Genomic DNA, 14225 nt, shown 5'->3' on the forward strand with positions numbered 1-14225 from the left:
CACACACACACACACACACACACACACACACACACACACATCCCCACCCCACTCCACCCTCCTTTTAGAAACCGAGTACTGTGCGGCTGCTGTATTCCAAATATGGTCATTTCCCCGCCCACTTACACAGGCTCACAATCACAATCTCCACCCTTGCGTGTGTGTGTGCGAGTCTGGACAGCGGCGATAACATTGGGAACAGGGCAGGGTTTGTGTACTGGCCGTACAATTCGCGTCGAGGTATTCACAGTTTGCTCGATTTCTCCTGGATGAGATAAAACAAGATTGCAGCGATTCAACGCTTTCAATCTCCCGCCGCCGCTGCTGATTTACGTCGCGTTGCAGGCGTTTTCTCACGCTTTTGGTTGCTACTGTAGCGTTCGTTCAAGTAGACGCTCGTGATTATTCTTGCTCAACTTTGACAAGTATGCGGAGTCGCTGGGAAGGAATGCAACGCATTTGCAGGTTTTCAACAGCTCGCTCACCTCGACCCACCGCGGGCTCCTGCTTCTGCTGAATCGTGACTGTTTCAGGTCGGCTGCAAAGCAACCCCCGGTGCGTTAACTCTGGCAATGCTGCGGCTGCAATCAAACTGAAACCAAGCATGCATTTTTTGTGAAAGGTGCGCACTCAGAAGTCCCGGAGCTATTGTTCACCTGTGTTGCAACTGCAGAAGGAAGGGGTGCACGTCAACGCGACCGTGTAGCATGCATCGGACCAGCCCTGCGTTCTGCAGGCGTCGGATAGAACCATGAGGACGGATGGAACTCACAGAAGACAAGCTGCTTTGTGACACTTTTACTGACACAATGATGAATCAGGAGTCGTGCGGGATCATGTTATCGGTTCCTGCCTTTGACCCGTGCCCGAATCAGGGCAATGTCCCACGCGAAGGGACAACCACCAGCAGCACCACCACCACCACCACAAGCAGCAAGGACGGTGTTCGTGTTGTTCCTGCAGCAGGGACTTTCTGGCAGGACTCTGCTGCAGTTGTCGGCGGTGGGACAGTGATCGCCAGTCCCCGTGCCTCCAACTGTCCAGCAGACAGCGGCGGTGGGGTCGGGGGTGGTGGTGGTGGTGGTGGTGGTGGTGGTGGTTTGCTGACCACGGAGAAGTCGTGCAAATTAGGCAGGCAGGTGACTGTGGCTTATGTGATAAACAGTGAACTGAGTCAGGGGAGCAATGCAGAGAACCTGGCCCTGCGGTGTCTGAAAGACGCCTGTGACTCCCTGGGAAGTAAGTTGGAGACCGTGCACTTCGGGAAACTGGACTTTGGAGAGACGCTGGTGCTTGATCGCTTTTACAACGCAGGTGAGCAAATAGTAGCCTGTGTGGGCCTACAATGATGACTCTGTTTTGCCGTTGCATTAGATCAACAACTCACAACGCAGTCATGTTAAAGTGCAGAGCGAAAACATTACTCATGTAAGTGCAGGGGTCAGAGATCTTTGGGCGGTTGCGTCACCTTGTTTCTCAGAAACCATTGCCAGTGCTAGTTGCTATGGTTCCCATCCCTCCTTCTTAAAGGTGTCGTGATGAAACATTGTGTGTCATGGCTGGAGTACCCCCCCCCCCCCCCCCCCTCTTAAGTTATTCTCTAATATTTTCTCCAGGAAATTCAGAACAGAAGTCATGTATTGTGATTATTATGCTCCGCTGGTGACAGTTTTCCTCCCACAGCTCCAAATGTCCACTCTCCCCCACCCCCCACCCCCTTATGTTCCTCTCCCTGTTGATGCTCCATGATTTGGGATCAGTGTGTGTGAGGCCAGAATTTCCATTGGAATCTGAGTTTATTTTCGACTGCGAGCAGTTTCCCCTCTCTCGTTGTGTTGACTTAGTCAGATGTGTCCTGATGCACAACCATCCTTTTCACAGAAGAAGATCCATTGCATGCAATACTGCACATTTCACTCACTTTCCCCATGAGTGTGCAACTGTAAGTGTAACACAACATTTTCAGGACATATGCCATTGTTGTGCATTCAGGCTTTTGCACGATGTGGGCATATCCAGTCATATCGCATGGAATCGGTGTTAACACAGATATAGGCTAATGCGATTGCACTGCAGTCTAAACATGGCACACATGTGGCACCCAGTTGTCTGGCAGTCACGTGGGCTTTGACATATCCAACATGAATAGTCATGTGGTAGCATGCCGCAGATGGTGTGATATTGTATGGCGGAGATTACTAATGCTTGGTGTCATTCTGTCGCCAACACCGCCTTGGGAACAAATGTTGTATCGACTCTTTTTTTTTTTAACAATTTCCATGTCTCCGCTTGCTTCAAGGAATCACATGAGTCAAGTATAAGAAACACAACGACCACAGTCTGCACTTTCCCTCCGTGGAGCGGAAGATCCCGCTGGGAACCCGCTCGTAAACTCACACGGGAGGTCAGAAATGTGTATAGTTTTTACTTTAGTTTCGTGGGAAAAACGGATGAATGCTGAACTGATGCCAGAGACCAGAGACCAGAGGCGATAAAGAGACAGAACCCCTCATGTTGGCCCCTCTGATTCAGGAAGAGTTTCGGGAATCAGAGGAGATGCACAGATTCAGACAACACCTCTTCTGTCTTGCTTTACTTGAATGAAGAATGTACTGTAGATCTGCAACCAGCTATTGTTTAATTTGTGGAATAGTCTGTTGATTAATTGGCTTACTTATTAGCCTAATCATTGAGGCTAATCATTTAGTGTATGACATGGATCACCTTATTACGTCAACAACGTGGAGCGCCAGGTGCTATATTTGCATGCTTCGCCTGACGAACTGCCAAGAGAAACGGTAGCAGTTGTTTTGCACTGATCTGAATGAAAAGGACATGCTGCCAAATGGCTATTGGTTTCTCATCTACAAGTAGCACGTGTTTGGTCTTGGTTGCCTTAAAGAGACAACTCATTAGTGATCACAATTACATTTCGAATCGACTGACTAATGTTCTTCTAACCGATGAATCGAATGGCTGAATCGAATCGTTTCAGCCACACTGTACTGCATAGCAGGTCTTTCCCATTCGATACATTAATTTAGCTGACTCTTTTGTCCATAGCAACTTACAATAAGTGAATTCAACCATGAAGATGTAACCCAAGTGCAAAAATCATTGAAGAATCGTGGGTGATACAGGAATACTGACCCACAGGGTTTTCCATGGCGTTTTGTGTCTCTATTGGCAATCATATATTTTTGTGTCACCGTGCTGGAGGTGATATTATTGGTGGTCTCAGGCGCGGTCATGCATGGCTGTTTAGGAAGGAATGAAAATGATGATACTTTTCCGATCATTCGTACCCCAATTCATATCCTCCCTCTCCTTCTCCCTCCCTCCCTCCCTCCCTCCCTCCTCTCTGCCCTCCACACACCTGTGCCTGAGAGTGTGGGTCAAGCCAGTCCTCTGCTAGCTGTGGCATGCATTGCAGATGCTTGCACTGACGGCAAAAAACACTGCATTTATCACCTTGTTCTGATTAGCGTGCAGCGTTGGTGTCAGCTGCACACAACATACCTTAAGACGTTCATCTGTCGTTAGCTGCTTGCACTATACAGGCCCCTCAAAAGTGTGGCCTGCAGACTGAGGAGAAGGGAGATCTGGAGAGGAAGGGATGCTGAGGTGAAGGACACTAGCACGGCCCACACGTATACTGTACATTCATACACACACTTGAGTCATTGTACATGAGCTGTTATTGAGGTGAGACATGAGGGTGCTCATAAAGCGAGCTATTATGTGTGTGTGTGTGTGTGTTGGATGAGGGCCAAGTGTGCACCGTTCCCATTGCACTTTTTCATTGATGGCGGTGCGTTGCTGGTCTGCTTATAGTAGAGGAGTTGATGTTGTAGTCCTTCTTTAGGTTGATTTGGTCGTAGATCCTGTTTTAAGTGTTGCTTGTAGTTTCTCTCGCTGTTGTAGGTGTGGCTGTCGTCGTTGTAATTCTTTGTGTGTCTGCGCTGTGTGTGTGAAACAGCAGAAGGTCAGTGGGAGTTTTAGGCCCAACTACACAACGAGCCCTCGCTGCTGCTGCTGCTGCTGCTGCTCAGGGGTCACCCCGGGACTTGAGGTGAGGAAGGCTTCCGGCGCAGCGGCACAGCTTGAGGAATATCTCCGCACTGCTGCCGGGGCTTTCGGTTTGGCCCGGCGAGGGGCGGGGGGGGGAAAGGCGACGCGGTCGGGCGACCAACCTCAACTCCCTTTGATGGGGGGGACCGGTTATCTGCTGCTCCTTGCACAAGTCAACAGAGGACAACACGTCTCGGGTCAAAAGCACTGATATGAATTCCTCTCTTGCCACGTGTTCCACAGTGGGAGGAAAAAATACTTTCCCACCGATACTGAGCACAGGGAACGCAGAGATAAGGGGGAACAGGGCGGCTGGGCCGGTGGAGAAAGTATTTGTCGCGTAGTACGTCATGGCATGGAAAAAAGAGAATGCACGGAAAAGGGGAAGGCTATTTTTCGTTGAATTGCTTATCCATAGTGACGCAACAGGACGTATGAGGCTAGTAGGAACTATTGCTGTTGCTGATTCAAGGGGAACGCCGAGAACTGGTCTGGAATGCCAGAATAGTTGTGCTATTCTCGTAAAATGAATTTCGGCCATTGACTCATCTTCCGTTTGTAACATTCCTGTTCAGTTTCCTCACCAGTTCGCGGCTGCTCAAATAAATGGCTGAACAAGGACTTCTTAAAATATACTTAAATATATACCTCCTCAATGCTTTTTTTTTTTTTTTTTAATAACACGCAACATGTGTTGAGACCGAAAGCAATTTCCTCGGGGAATAGGCGGGAAAGACCAACCACCAAAAGCATTTGCATTAGTGGTGGACGTGAAGCCAGGCTATACACAGATCAGCAGGTCTCAGATCTGCAGGTCTCAGATCAGCTGAGGGGAGCACCTGCCCTGGGCTCAGCAGGGGAGGGGCTTCGCTCATGTGAAGGCACTGGTTGGCTGGCTGGCTTATTAAGGCCCTTCCTATTGGCCAGTACATCCTACCTGGATGCTGCCAGGCCCTCTTTTAAACTACGCTGCTATGCTTCTCCACTTCAGTCCTGAACGTGGGAGGATGGAAACGAGCCAGAGGCGATAGTGCAGCATATCTCTTGTTGTTCGAGACAAAAGCCTGTTTCTACATTGTCCCTGATAATCAAAATACATCAACTGAACTCAATGTGTATAACGCCAAGCACCATAAAAAAAAAAAGCAAAAGCAACCATGTTTTGCACAAAAAGGGTTTTGTTATGCATCAAACTCAATTATTGAATCATTATTATAGCACACAACTCTGCGGCGTCACAGGGGTCAGAGGTCGTCTGTGTTTTGTTTAGACGAGGGCAAAGGGATTTCAATACGTCAATCGGTAATGTTTGCATGTATTGCATATTCACAAAGAAAGTTGTCCAATCCCGGGTTGCTTTGAACTCACTTCATTTATTATAAAGTCGTCGGCATGTTTCGGCATGGTAAGTGAAGCTATACGGAGGGAATTGTAGGAATCGTGTCGAACACGTGTGAGAGATAATAACTCTGGCTACTTTCAGCCACGGGCAGAGGCCCGTGGCTGTCCGCGGGTGTCGCTGAAAATCTCTGGCTTTCTATGGGTCACGGGCAGAGGCCCGTGACCCTTCGCGGGTGTCGCTGAAAATCTCTGGCTACTATGGGCCATCGGTCCTCAGGTAGAGACCGTCAAGTGGGTGTGGCCTAGTGGGCGTGGCCGGGGTGCCGTAATGGCTTCGGCTTCTTCATATATTTAAAAGGCGCTACCATCTGTAGCTGGAGCAGCCTCCAATAAGGTCTTGCTCCCCTTGTGGCTATGTATAGTATTTACGGCTTATATGTTTGGTCCTGCTTCATTGGGTCTATGTGCGGGTAGCTTAGATTCTTAAAATACGTAACACATGGATAGCATTCGGTCGGCCTATGGACCATGCTTCCGCCAGGAACATTGACTCCTCCCCCTCCCCCCCAAACCTAAATGACACACCAAAACACAACCTGGTTGTTAAAGGGAACTCTGTTTAACCCAGAAACCTGGAGCCAGTTAATAGAAAGCAGGCATGTTGGGGCAACTCCCTCAGTCCTCAAAGTGTGTGTGTGTGTGTGTGTGTGTGTGTGTGTGTGTGTGTGTCTGTGTTTGTATGGTGTGTGTGTGTTTGTAGGGTGTGTGTGTGTGTGTGTACGCTCAGTCAGATTTGAATGAATTCAAACTCTGTTCCCAGTAACCCCCCCCTTCCCCAGTCCCCCCTCCACCCCGTTTGGTGCACCCAGCAGTGGCATAGCACTGTGTGAAATACTGTGTGTGTATGTGGAGGGGTGGGTGGGGGGAGACGGACCACCGGGCAAGGGGCTGGTTGAGCTACTGGCAGGTCGTGTGTGTGTGTGTGTGTGTGTGTGTGTGTGTGTGTGTGTGTGTGTGTGTGTGTGTGTGTGTGTGTGTGTGTGTGTGTGTGTGTGTGTGTGTGTGTGTGTGTGTGTGTGTGTGTGTGTGTGTGTGTGTGTGTGCGCGCGCGCGCGCGCTTTCCTCTCTTCTTTTGAGGGGATGGGCCACCGTGTGTCTTTTCCTTTGCCTGTCTAAAAATAACAGAAGCATGAGACTGGGCAGGGCATCTCGACCAATGGAAAGCCATTGTGTTTTTACGCTTGGCCTCTGTCCCGTGAGTGGGTGGTGTTTGCATGACTGCCATGGGCTAATAAAAATATGTGGCTTTATTGGTTTTATTTATCATCATCTCGTCGTTTTCCACGATTGCATTATGGGATTCTGTTGCCTCGGAACCTCGCTGTTTTTCCCTCTTTTATCTTCTTTGCGCTCCACTCCCAAGGAGACTGACGCCACCGGCGTGAGAATATATAGCATTAATTCCCCCCGTGTGCAGTGAGATGTCTGGCATTCCTCCCTGCCTTCTCACAGCCCGTAAACGCCTGCATCACAGCTGCTCGTCCGGAAGGGAGGCGACGCCGACCTGAGAGCATACTTGTGCAGGGATAGTTTTTCCTGCATTTGTTTGTGCACCTCTCCCTCTTTGGAAGGTGTTGCTGCAGCCTGTGTCAGGCGCTGGCCAAGGCTGTGACGTGCGCACTGACGCGCAGAGAGCAGCCCGTGTCTCGTCCTCTTGTTCTGTGGCGTGCTCTTGATCAGTTCCACCGAGATAGTGGAAACAAAAAACACAGGGCGGAACGCGTCAGCCGCGACAGCGGCAGAGTGTTTCAGAGTCGTGCAGGCGGCAGAGGCGCGGCAGCCATATGGGCGTCGGGACATGAGAAAGGAGTCCTTTCCTACTGCTGGAGACGCGTTTCCTGGAAGTGGAGCTGCGGGCCTGAAGGGCTTTCCACTTCGGGAGTTCGGAGACAACTACATACAGCCCTTCCACTGTTTACGTTCCACAGAGCCCCCTCCCTCCCCTACACACACACACACACACACAGACGCAGCCACCCAGCTCCCTACGAGCAGAGGCTGAACGCCAGGGGAAAATGTATACCACAGGGCCTACGGGAAGAGTCTGAACACTTCCCGGCTTCACTGGCCGTGTTTACTCTCTGACCCCTTCCCTTATGTCGGCTTATACATTGCTCTCTTATTTTTTTACTTACATCTGATCATAAAAGTATTGTGTGTGTGTGTGTGTGTTTTTGTGTATGCGTGTCTTTGTTCCAGATGTCGTATACCGTGTGACATGTGTGATGATGATGAGATTACATGTTTTTGTTGACGGCTTGTAGCTTTGATTGTGATATTTTTGGCTGGGTGTTGTCCCTGTGGTTTGTGTGTTTGTGTGAGTGTGTGTGCGTGCATGACTGATAACCTGTTCCTCGACTAAAGACAAGTGCCTTCATTAAGACGGGTGACGGGTCCCTTATGCATGTATTGAGCCATGTGCTGCCCTCTCTAATAGAAACAGAGCGGGAGGGGTAGAGAGACATTGCGTCACTGCTGTGGCAGCGCTCAGTCCCTCTTGATCCTGCCCTGATTGTTCTTTTGAATGGCCCATCCCCTGGTGAGAGGAACGCACGTCACTTATGCAGAAACTAATAAGAACCACCGACTGATGCAGACACACAGACACACAGACACACACACACACACACAGACACACAGACACACAAACGAACACACATTGAAAAAGGGAACAATGTAATCCTTCCTCTCCGGCTCCTTCTGCCCGTGGGCGGGAAATCAATTAATACTGGGACCGGCAATCGGCTCCCAACCAAACCAGGGCTCTAACAGACGCCTCCCCCGGTGCCCCGCGTGTGTGTTCAAAACACACGCTCACACGGCTCTTGTGTGTATTGTGCGCTGCAGTTGGGGAAGCCAACTGGGTAAACGAAAAAAAGTAGAGAAAATGAATTGGCGCACTCTAGTTTTCTGCCCAGCGCTCTCAGCCTGGTTCCTGTTCTCTGAACGGTAATGGCTTCCGGATCTCTGAGGCACCGAGGTGAAGGGACACACTGTGGGTAGAGGAGCCCTGCTGTTCTTCTGACTGGTATTCTGAAGGCCTGGTTTTCTGACTGGTGTTCAGACTGATGTTCTTCTGACTGGTGTTCTGACAGCCCGGTGCTCTGGCTGGTATTCTGACTGGTGTTCTGACAGCCTGGTGCTCTGACTGGTGTTCTGACAGCCTGGTGCTCTGACTGGTATTCTGAGTGGTGTTCTGACAGCCTGGTGCTCTGACTGGTATTCTGACTGGTGTTCTGACAGCCTGGTGCTCTGACTGGTATTCCGACTGGTGTTCTGACAGCCTGGTGCTCTGACTGGAGTTCTGACAGCCTGGTGCTCTGACTGGTGTTCTGACAGCCTGGTGCTCTGACTGGTATTCTGACTGGTGTTCTGACAGCCTGGTGCTCTGACTGGTGTTCTGACAGCCTGTTGTGCTGGAGGCCTTAAGAGCTCCTTTGTGTGTGGAGGGGTTGATATGTTGCTCTGATATGTTGCTCTTCACAGCAGCGCTTTGCGTCACATGGATCTATTTTTATAATGGCCGTCCGTAGGTTAGGTTGCATGAGCACTGGAGGGATTTAATGGTAGTCATGTGATGGGTTTTATTCATCATGCACGCACTGACGCGCACGCACTGACGCACACGCGTGCGTACGCAAACGCATGCACGCACGCACAGTGCAGTCCAATAATGTCATTCAGAGGACTTTATCAATCTCGAGGGACATTGTGTCTGTCACAATTGCTGTCCTCAAGGTAATGAAGATTGCATTTCTTTTTATAAAAAAATACAAAGTACAGCTGGGCAAGACAAAACATAAACACAGGAGTAGGATCATTTCCTTCCTTTCGGCTGACTAAAGTAGACCAGAGCATCTAAACGGTGTCTCCATCTCGACCCATTTCTCAATGCTGTGGTAATGGAGGGAGGCTCCCCTCCCAGTGGAGAGGGGATGTTTTATTCATGGCTGTGGTGGAGGAACTGTTGACATTTAACTGAGTGAGGCCTCCCGCTGCGGCTCTAGGTGCATTGCCCCTCTGTTTCTATATTCCTCTCTGCCACGTCGATGTGTCTCTCTGGGTGCACTACCGCTCTGGTTAGAAACAGAGCGGTAATGCATTCCTCTGCCACGATGTGTCTTCAAACGGTGCGCTGATGTTTCCTGAAAAATAAACAGCACGCCTATTAAGGGGTAACATATTTGAGGTTATTCAATTTGTTATGATGTGCAATTGCTCAATACTCATAATGGACCATGGACTATTCACAAATTGATTTAGCAAAATACATTAAGATGTCAGGATTTAGTGGTTTTGTGTGGCTTTCAATGAACAGGTTTATCAGAGAAGCCTGATCTGGGGGCTTTTGGAGGTTGGATGTTTTGCACATGGAGGTTTCACACAACATTGTAATAAAAAACATTTTATCACAATAAAAAACATTAATGTGATGAATCATGTCTTTCAAAAGATGGTTGGAATGCAAGGAGACACCCGATTGATTCATTATTGACAGACACCTTTTGAGGCTGACAACAGAAGTGGTCGATTGTACTTCAAATTGTCGCCTTAAACGCTCTGCTGCGCATTACTGTGCAGCGGATGCCTTGCTCAAACCGCCTAGTAAGGAGTGGGACCATGAAGCTGAACCATCACGCAGCCCTCACCACTTCCTATTGGAATTTGCATTAGCAACTCAGCACAGTACTCCTTGGGCCTCCCCCACCCTCACCACCCATGTGAGGGCTGACCCCGTTTTGAGGTCATAACGAGCTCCAGCTTTGGGGAACAAGAACTCGGCTGCAGCTCTCTCTCTCGCTCTCGCTCTCTCTCGCTTTCTGTTGTTCTCTCTCTCTCTCTGGGTTTTCCTGGCACCATGGCATCAAACCCCAGTGAGATGGTGCATCTGTTTGGCTTGAGGTAATGTCTGATCTGATAGTCTGATTGCCTTGGTGCTCTGCCGCGTGACGTGTGCCACTCACCCACCCGCTGGCTCCGAGCTGGAGGCTCCAGGCAGGTGTTAGGAACCACACAGAGCACTCTCCGGGGGAACAGGTGGAAAAAGGCCTTACTTCAGGGTGGTTTAGTGTGAGCGATTCAGACAGCCGACATGGGCTTCTTTGTCGTTGATTATCGGTCAGTTTTACCTGTGTCGTCTCATCAGTCTGTCTCATAACCTGCTATCGGCCCTTTGATCTTTCCAGTGTGCAGAGTTAATCTACTACTATCTATCTACACCTACTAAAATAACGGGCCTGCAAAATGATTGAGTATTTCTGGCTGGTCCCCAAAAAAGAGATTTTGTCGCTTGTAAAAATTGGAATCAGTAAGAAGTGTTGATACTGTGGTTAGAAAGATTACAATTATGTGCGTTTTAGACAACAATCAATATCACTTAGACAATAACACTTACAGGTCTTCAGGATGTTGGCTTTTTCACTGTTCCCCTTCTTAATTAAATCACTTGAATGTCTCATTTACTTGAACTCATTCCCAGTTCCTTGAGATATGAGCCATGCATTGTCACTTCAGGCGCATGAATAGCAGTTTTGCTTTAGGTTTCCCAGTGGTGCTGCGGGTCAAAAGGACATTGTATAGTTGGGTGGAGCTCTTTAAGGTCTATTCCTTCTCCCTGTCTGCTCTGCTGCGTTTCAAAGAGGTCCGAGGAGCTCTTCAAAGCGCTGCCTGGGTTGATCAACAGCTAGCGTATAGCTGCTGCTTTCAACCTAACTAAGTAGCATTCCTGAGCTCATCCCTGTTATAGAATGTACGGGCTTTCCCTCACCTCATTAAACAGGTCATCTCTTCGACATAGCTCGTGCATGGTTGGTATGACTCCATTTGACTCTGTGAACGTCATTTAACAACGCGGATGCACACCCTCAATGCTCGACCCTATTCTGATCTCCCAAAGACTTCTACCATACTAACCACATCATTAAAGGACCGTGCTGATGTCCCGCCTTACATAGGGCATAATGAGTTCAGCACGCTTGCCAATCAAGGACGCGTGTGGACAAATTTAAACAGAATAACACACGTAATACATTTTGTGAAGTGTATACTTTTGGAGGGCTTGGGGGGGGGGGGGGGGGGGGGTGGCATGTGCCAGTGCCAGCCCAGGCCCCCCCCCGCTGTGAGTGTCCTGCTACCAGCGCCTCTAACCGTCCCTCTGTCTTCCCTGTGCGGCCCCCGGCCGGAGCAGACATCGCCGTGGTGGAGATGACGGACGCCTTCCGCCAGCCCTCGCTCTTCTACCACCTGGGCGTGAGGGAGAGCTTCAGCATGGCCAACAACATCATCCTCTACTGCGACTCCAACTCGGACTCGTTGCAGTCCCTGCAGGTGAGCCTCCCGCCACAGGGGGCGCCCCGCTGAGACACGGAGCCCACAGTTGACCAAGAAAACATGATGTCATGACAGTGGAGAAATATGTGACGATGATAATTCAATTCAATTACAATATATGTTTTGACAGATCTATTACGTTATTGGTCTGTGGTTTTCAGCTGCTAAATCTTCTAAGTTAAGTTTATATGTTTGAGCAATACTCTTTCTGGAGGTTATCAATACATTCTCCTTTTTTGCTTTTACAATGTAGCTACTTCAGTTATGGCTGTAGGCCACTCTCGGTATCGCTGTGTGGGCTCGTGCTGTACTCATGCAGCCCGAGAGCTGTTAAAGGGTTGGGAAGGGCAACGATTTGCAGTCTCTCTATCCAGGGTTGGATTGACAAAGCTGTGATTTGTCAGATAAATGCATCGGGATTGGATCGGCAGAATGGTTTTAATGAAAGCTATTTCCAGTGAGGACGATTTGATGTGTTTTTATTTATTTATGGACTAGATAATTTAGATGGAAAGGTTACACAATGAAAAGTGTTTTGATTATGAAAGGCAAAGAAAAAAAAAGTGTCATTATGGGAAATTTCTCTATTTCCTTAAACAAAATGGTCTACATCTAAATGAGATATTTTCACCCGGGCCATGTGAAATAAGGTTCGAATTCAGCCTTTCTTCCTTGTGTTCCGGCCCGGACCTCGGGCTCTGCTGGTGAGACGTTAGGAGGCATGAGCATTCATTGAGCCAAGAGAAACCCTGTCGGTCTGACCACCAGTAGCAGGCAGACACTGGGACGGGCTGGGGGAACGGGCGGTGGCCGGCCACACATCGTCCCGCGACGTCTGGGGAAACATGGTTCAGTCTTAGAAAGAAGAGACCCTGTGTGTGATGGTTACCACCCTCTACGAGTCCCAACTATGAACTAAAGACCAAACTTTCCAAAAAATTCCAAATCCCCCTTTCCTCCCAACTGCCGTCTACCTGACCTCCGTCCTTCTGGTAGCTCGATGCTGTCCTACAACGGGTGTTTGCAACCCACAGGAATTCAGTCTGGACGCTAGCACAAACATACATTCCTGACTCATCCGTAGGCTGTTTACCAGTGCCCGAATTTCGGAATTCCCTGGAAAGAAACAAGACGCACTCAACGCATGTACTGAATGTTTGCCTGGGTACGGAATTCCTGTAACGCCCTTTCTGTTTGCAAAGGGAATGTATGTTTTGAGTTGAATACTTTCTCTTCTCTTTTGTTTCTTCTAGGAAATCATTTGCCAGAAGAACACAGTAAGTAACCCTTGTCTTATCTTCTGCCCAGTGTGTAGGAGCACATCTAACCACAGGCTACAAACTCAGACTGTTGGCCTTATACATACTGATGTGTCTTTTAATTCATTCTTATATTTTCCGGCAGAGACCTGAAAAATAGGCCTCAGCCTCTAAGCTCCAATCATCAATTCTGTGCATTGATTACATTGCGTATGATTGAGTCTCTTGGTTTGAATGACTACTGGGCATTGCTATAGATCCGAATAAACCATGAGACTCAAACCAAAGCGCGATCTAATCAATACAAAGTGGGGCTGGGAAACAATGGCTGCTATCAGCGTTAATATTCAGTGACTGAGTTGAAAGACCAAAGCAGATAGTTTGAAGGGCAGGCTGCACACACACGCACGCGCGCGCACACACGCACGCACGCGCGCGCACACACGCGCACGCATGCCTCTGAGCAGCGACTTCAAGTTCAGAGTTGACGTTTGCAACATGGGACACTCGGGAGTCAATATGGGTATGCAAAGCAAAACAAATAGCAGACGCACATCGCTGACGCAAAGACGAAACCCATATTCCACTGCACTAAGTGGACCGGAACCAGCTTATTGTGGGCCTGGGGAAACAGAGGCAAGACAATAGGCAAGGACACACCATACACATGTTGTTTGCTTTGTTGTTCAAGGCAAGGCAGTTAGAAAGTGAATGCTGGCTGTGTTTAGTGTTGGCCTCCTGCAAACATCCCCAGTCTAGCAGCATCAGGCAGGAGATGCAAAGCAGTCTCAACCCGGGGGAACCGGTTCAGCGGTTTCCCCGGGCTACGGTGGGCGGTGACTGTTTACGTCTGGCCTGGTAGTGCTAGGAAACGTGGCCGTCGCCCCAGGAGAGAGAAGGAGACAGAGTTGCCCCCAACGCTTATTCTAGCACCCGCAGCGCGAGTTCGTAACGTGAACACTAACTTCCCCCCCACATCGCTTTCATTCTCTTTGGTGTCTCTCTCACTTTGTCACTTTAACTCTCGCTCTCGCTCTCACTCTCGTTCTCTCTCGCTCTCACTCTCGTTCTCTCTCGCGCTCACTCTCGTTCTCTCTCTCTTTCTCTCACTCTCTCTCGTTCTTTCTCTCGTTCTCGTTCTTTCTCTCTTTCTCTCTCGTTCAC

The 14225-nt window shown here is 49.2% G+C and overlaps 1 protein-coding gene across 1 annotated transcript in view; it reads left to right on the forward strand.

Moving 5' to 3' along the window:
• The first annotated feature begins 137 nt into the window (after positions 1-137).
• map3k5 (mitogen-activated protein kinase kinase kinase 5) overlaps positions 138-14225 on the forward strand; it is a 50806-nt gene continuing 36718 nt past the window's right edge. The window contains exons 1-3 of the mRNA XM_060042439.1: positions 138-1314; positions 11660-11799; positions 13056-13079. Of these exons, the coding sequence (XP_059898422.1) occupies positions 762-1314; positions 11660-11799; positions 13056-13079 (717 nt within the window). The 5' untranslated portion in view covers positions 138-761. The remainder of the gene's footprint in view (positions 1315-11659; positions 11800-13055; positions 13080-14225) is intronic.

The sequence above is a fragment of the Gadus macrocephalus genome, chromosome 21, assembly GCF_031168955.1.
Source record: "Gadus macrocephalus chromosome 21, ASM3116895v1".
Taxonomy (NCBI): domain Eukaryota; kingdom Metazoa; phylum Chordata; class Actinopteri; order Gadiformes; family Gadidae; genus Gadus; species Gadus macrocephalus.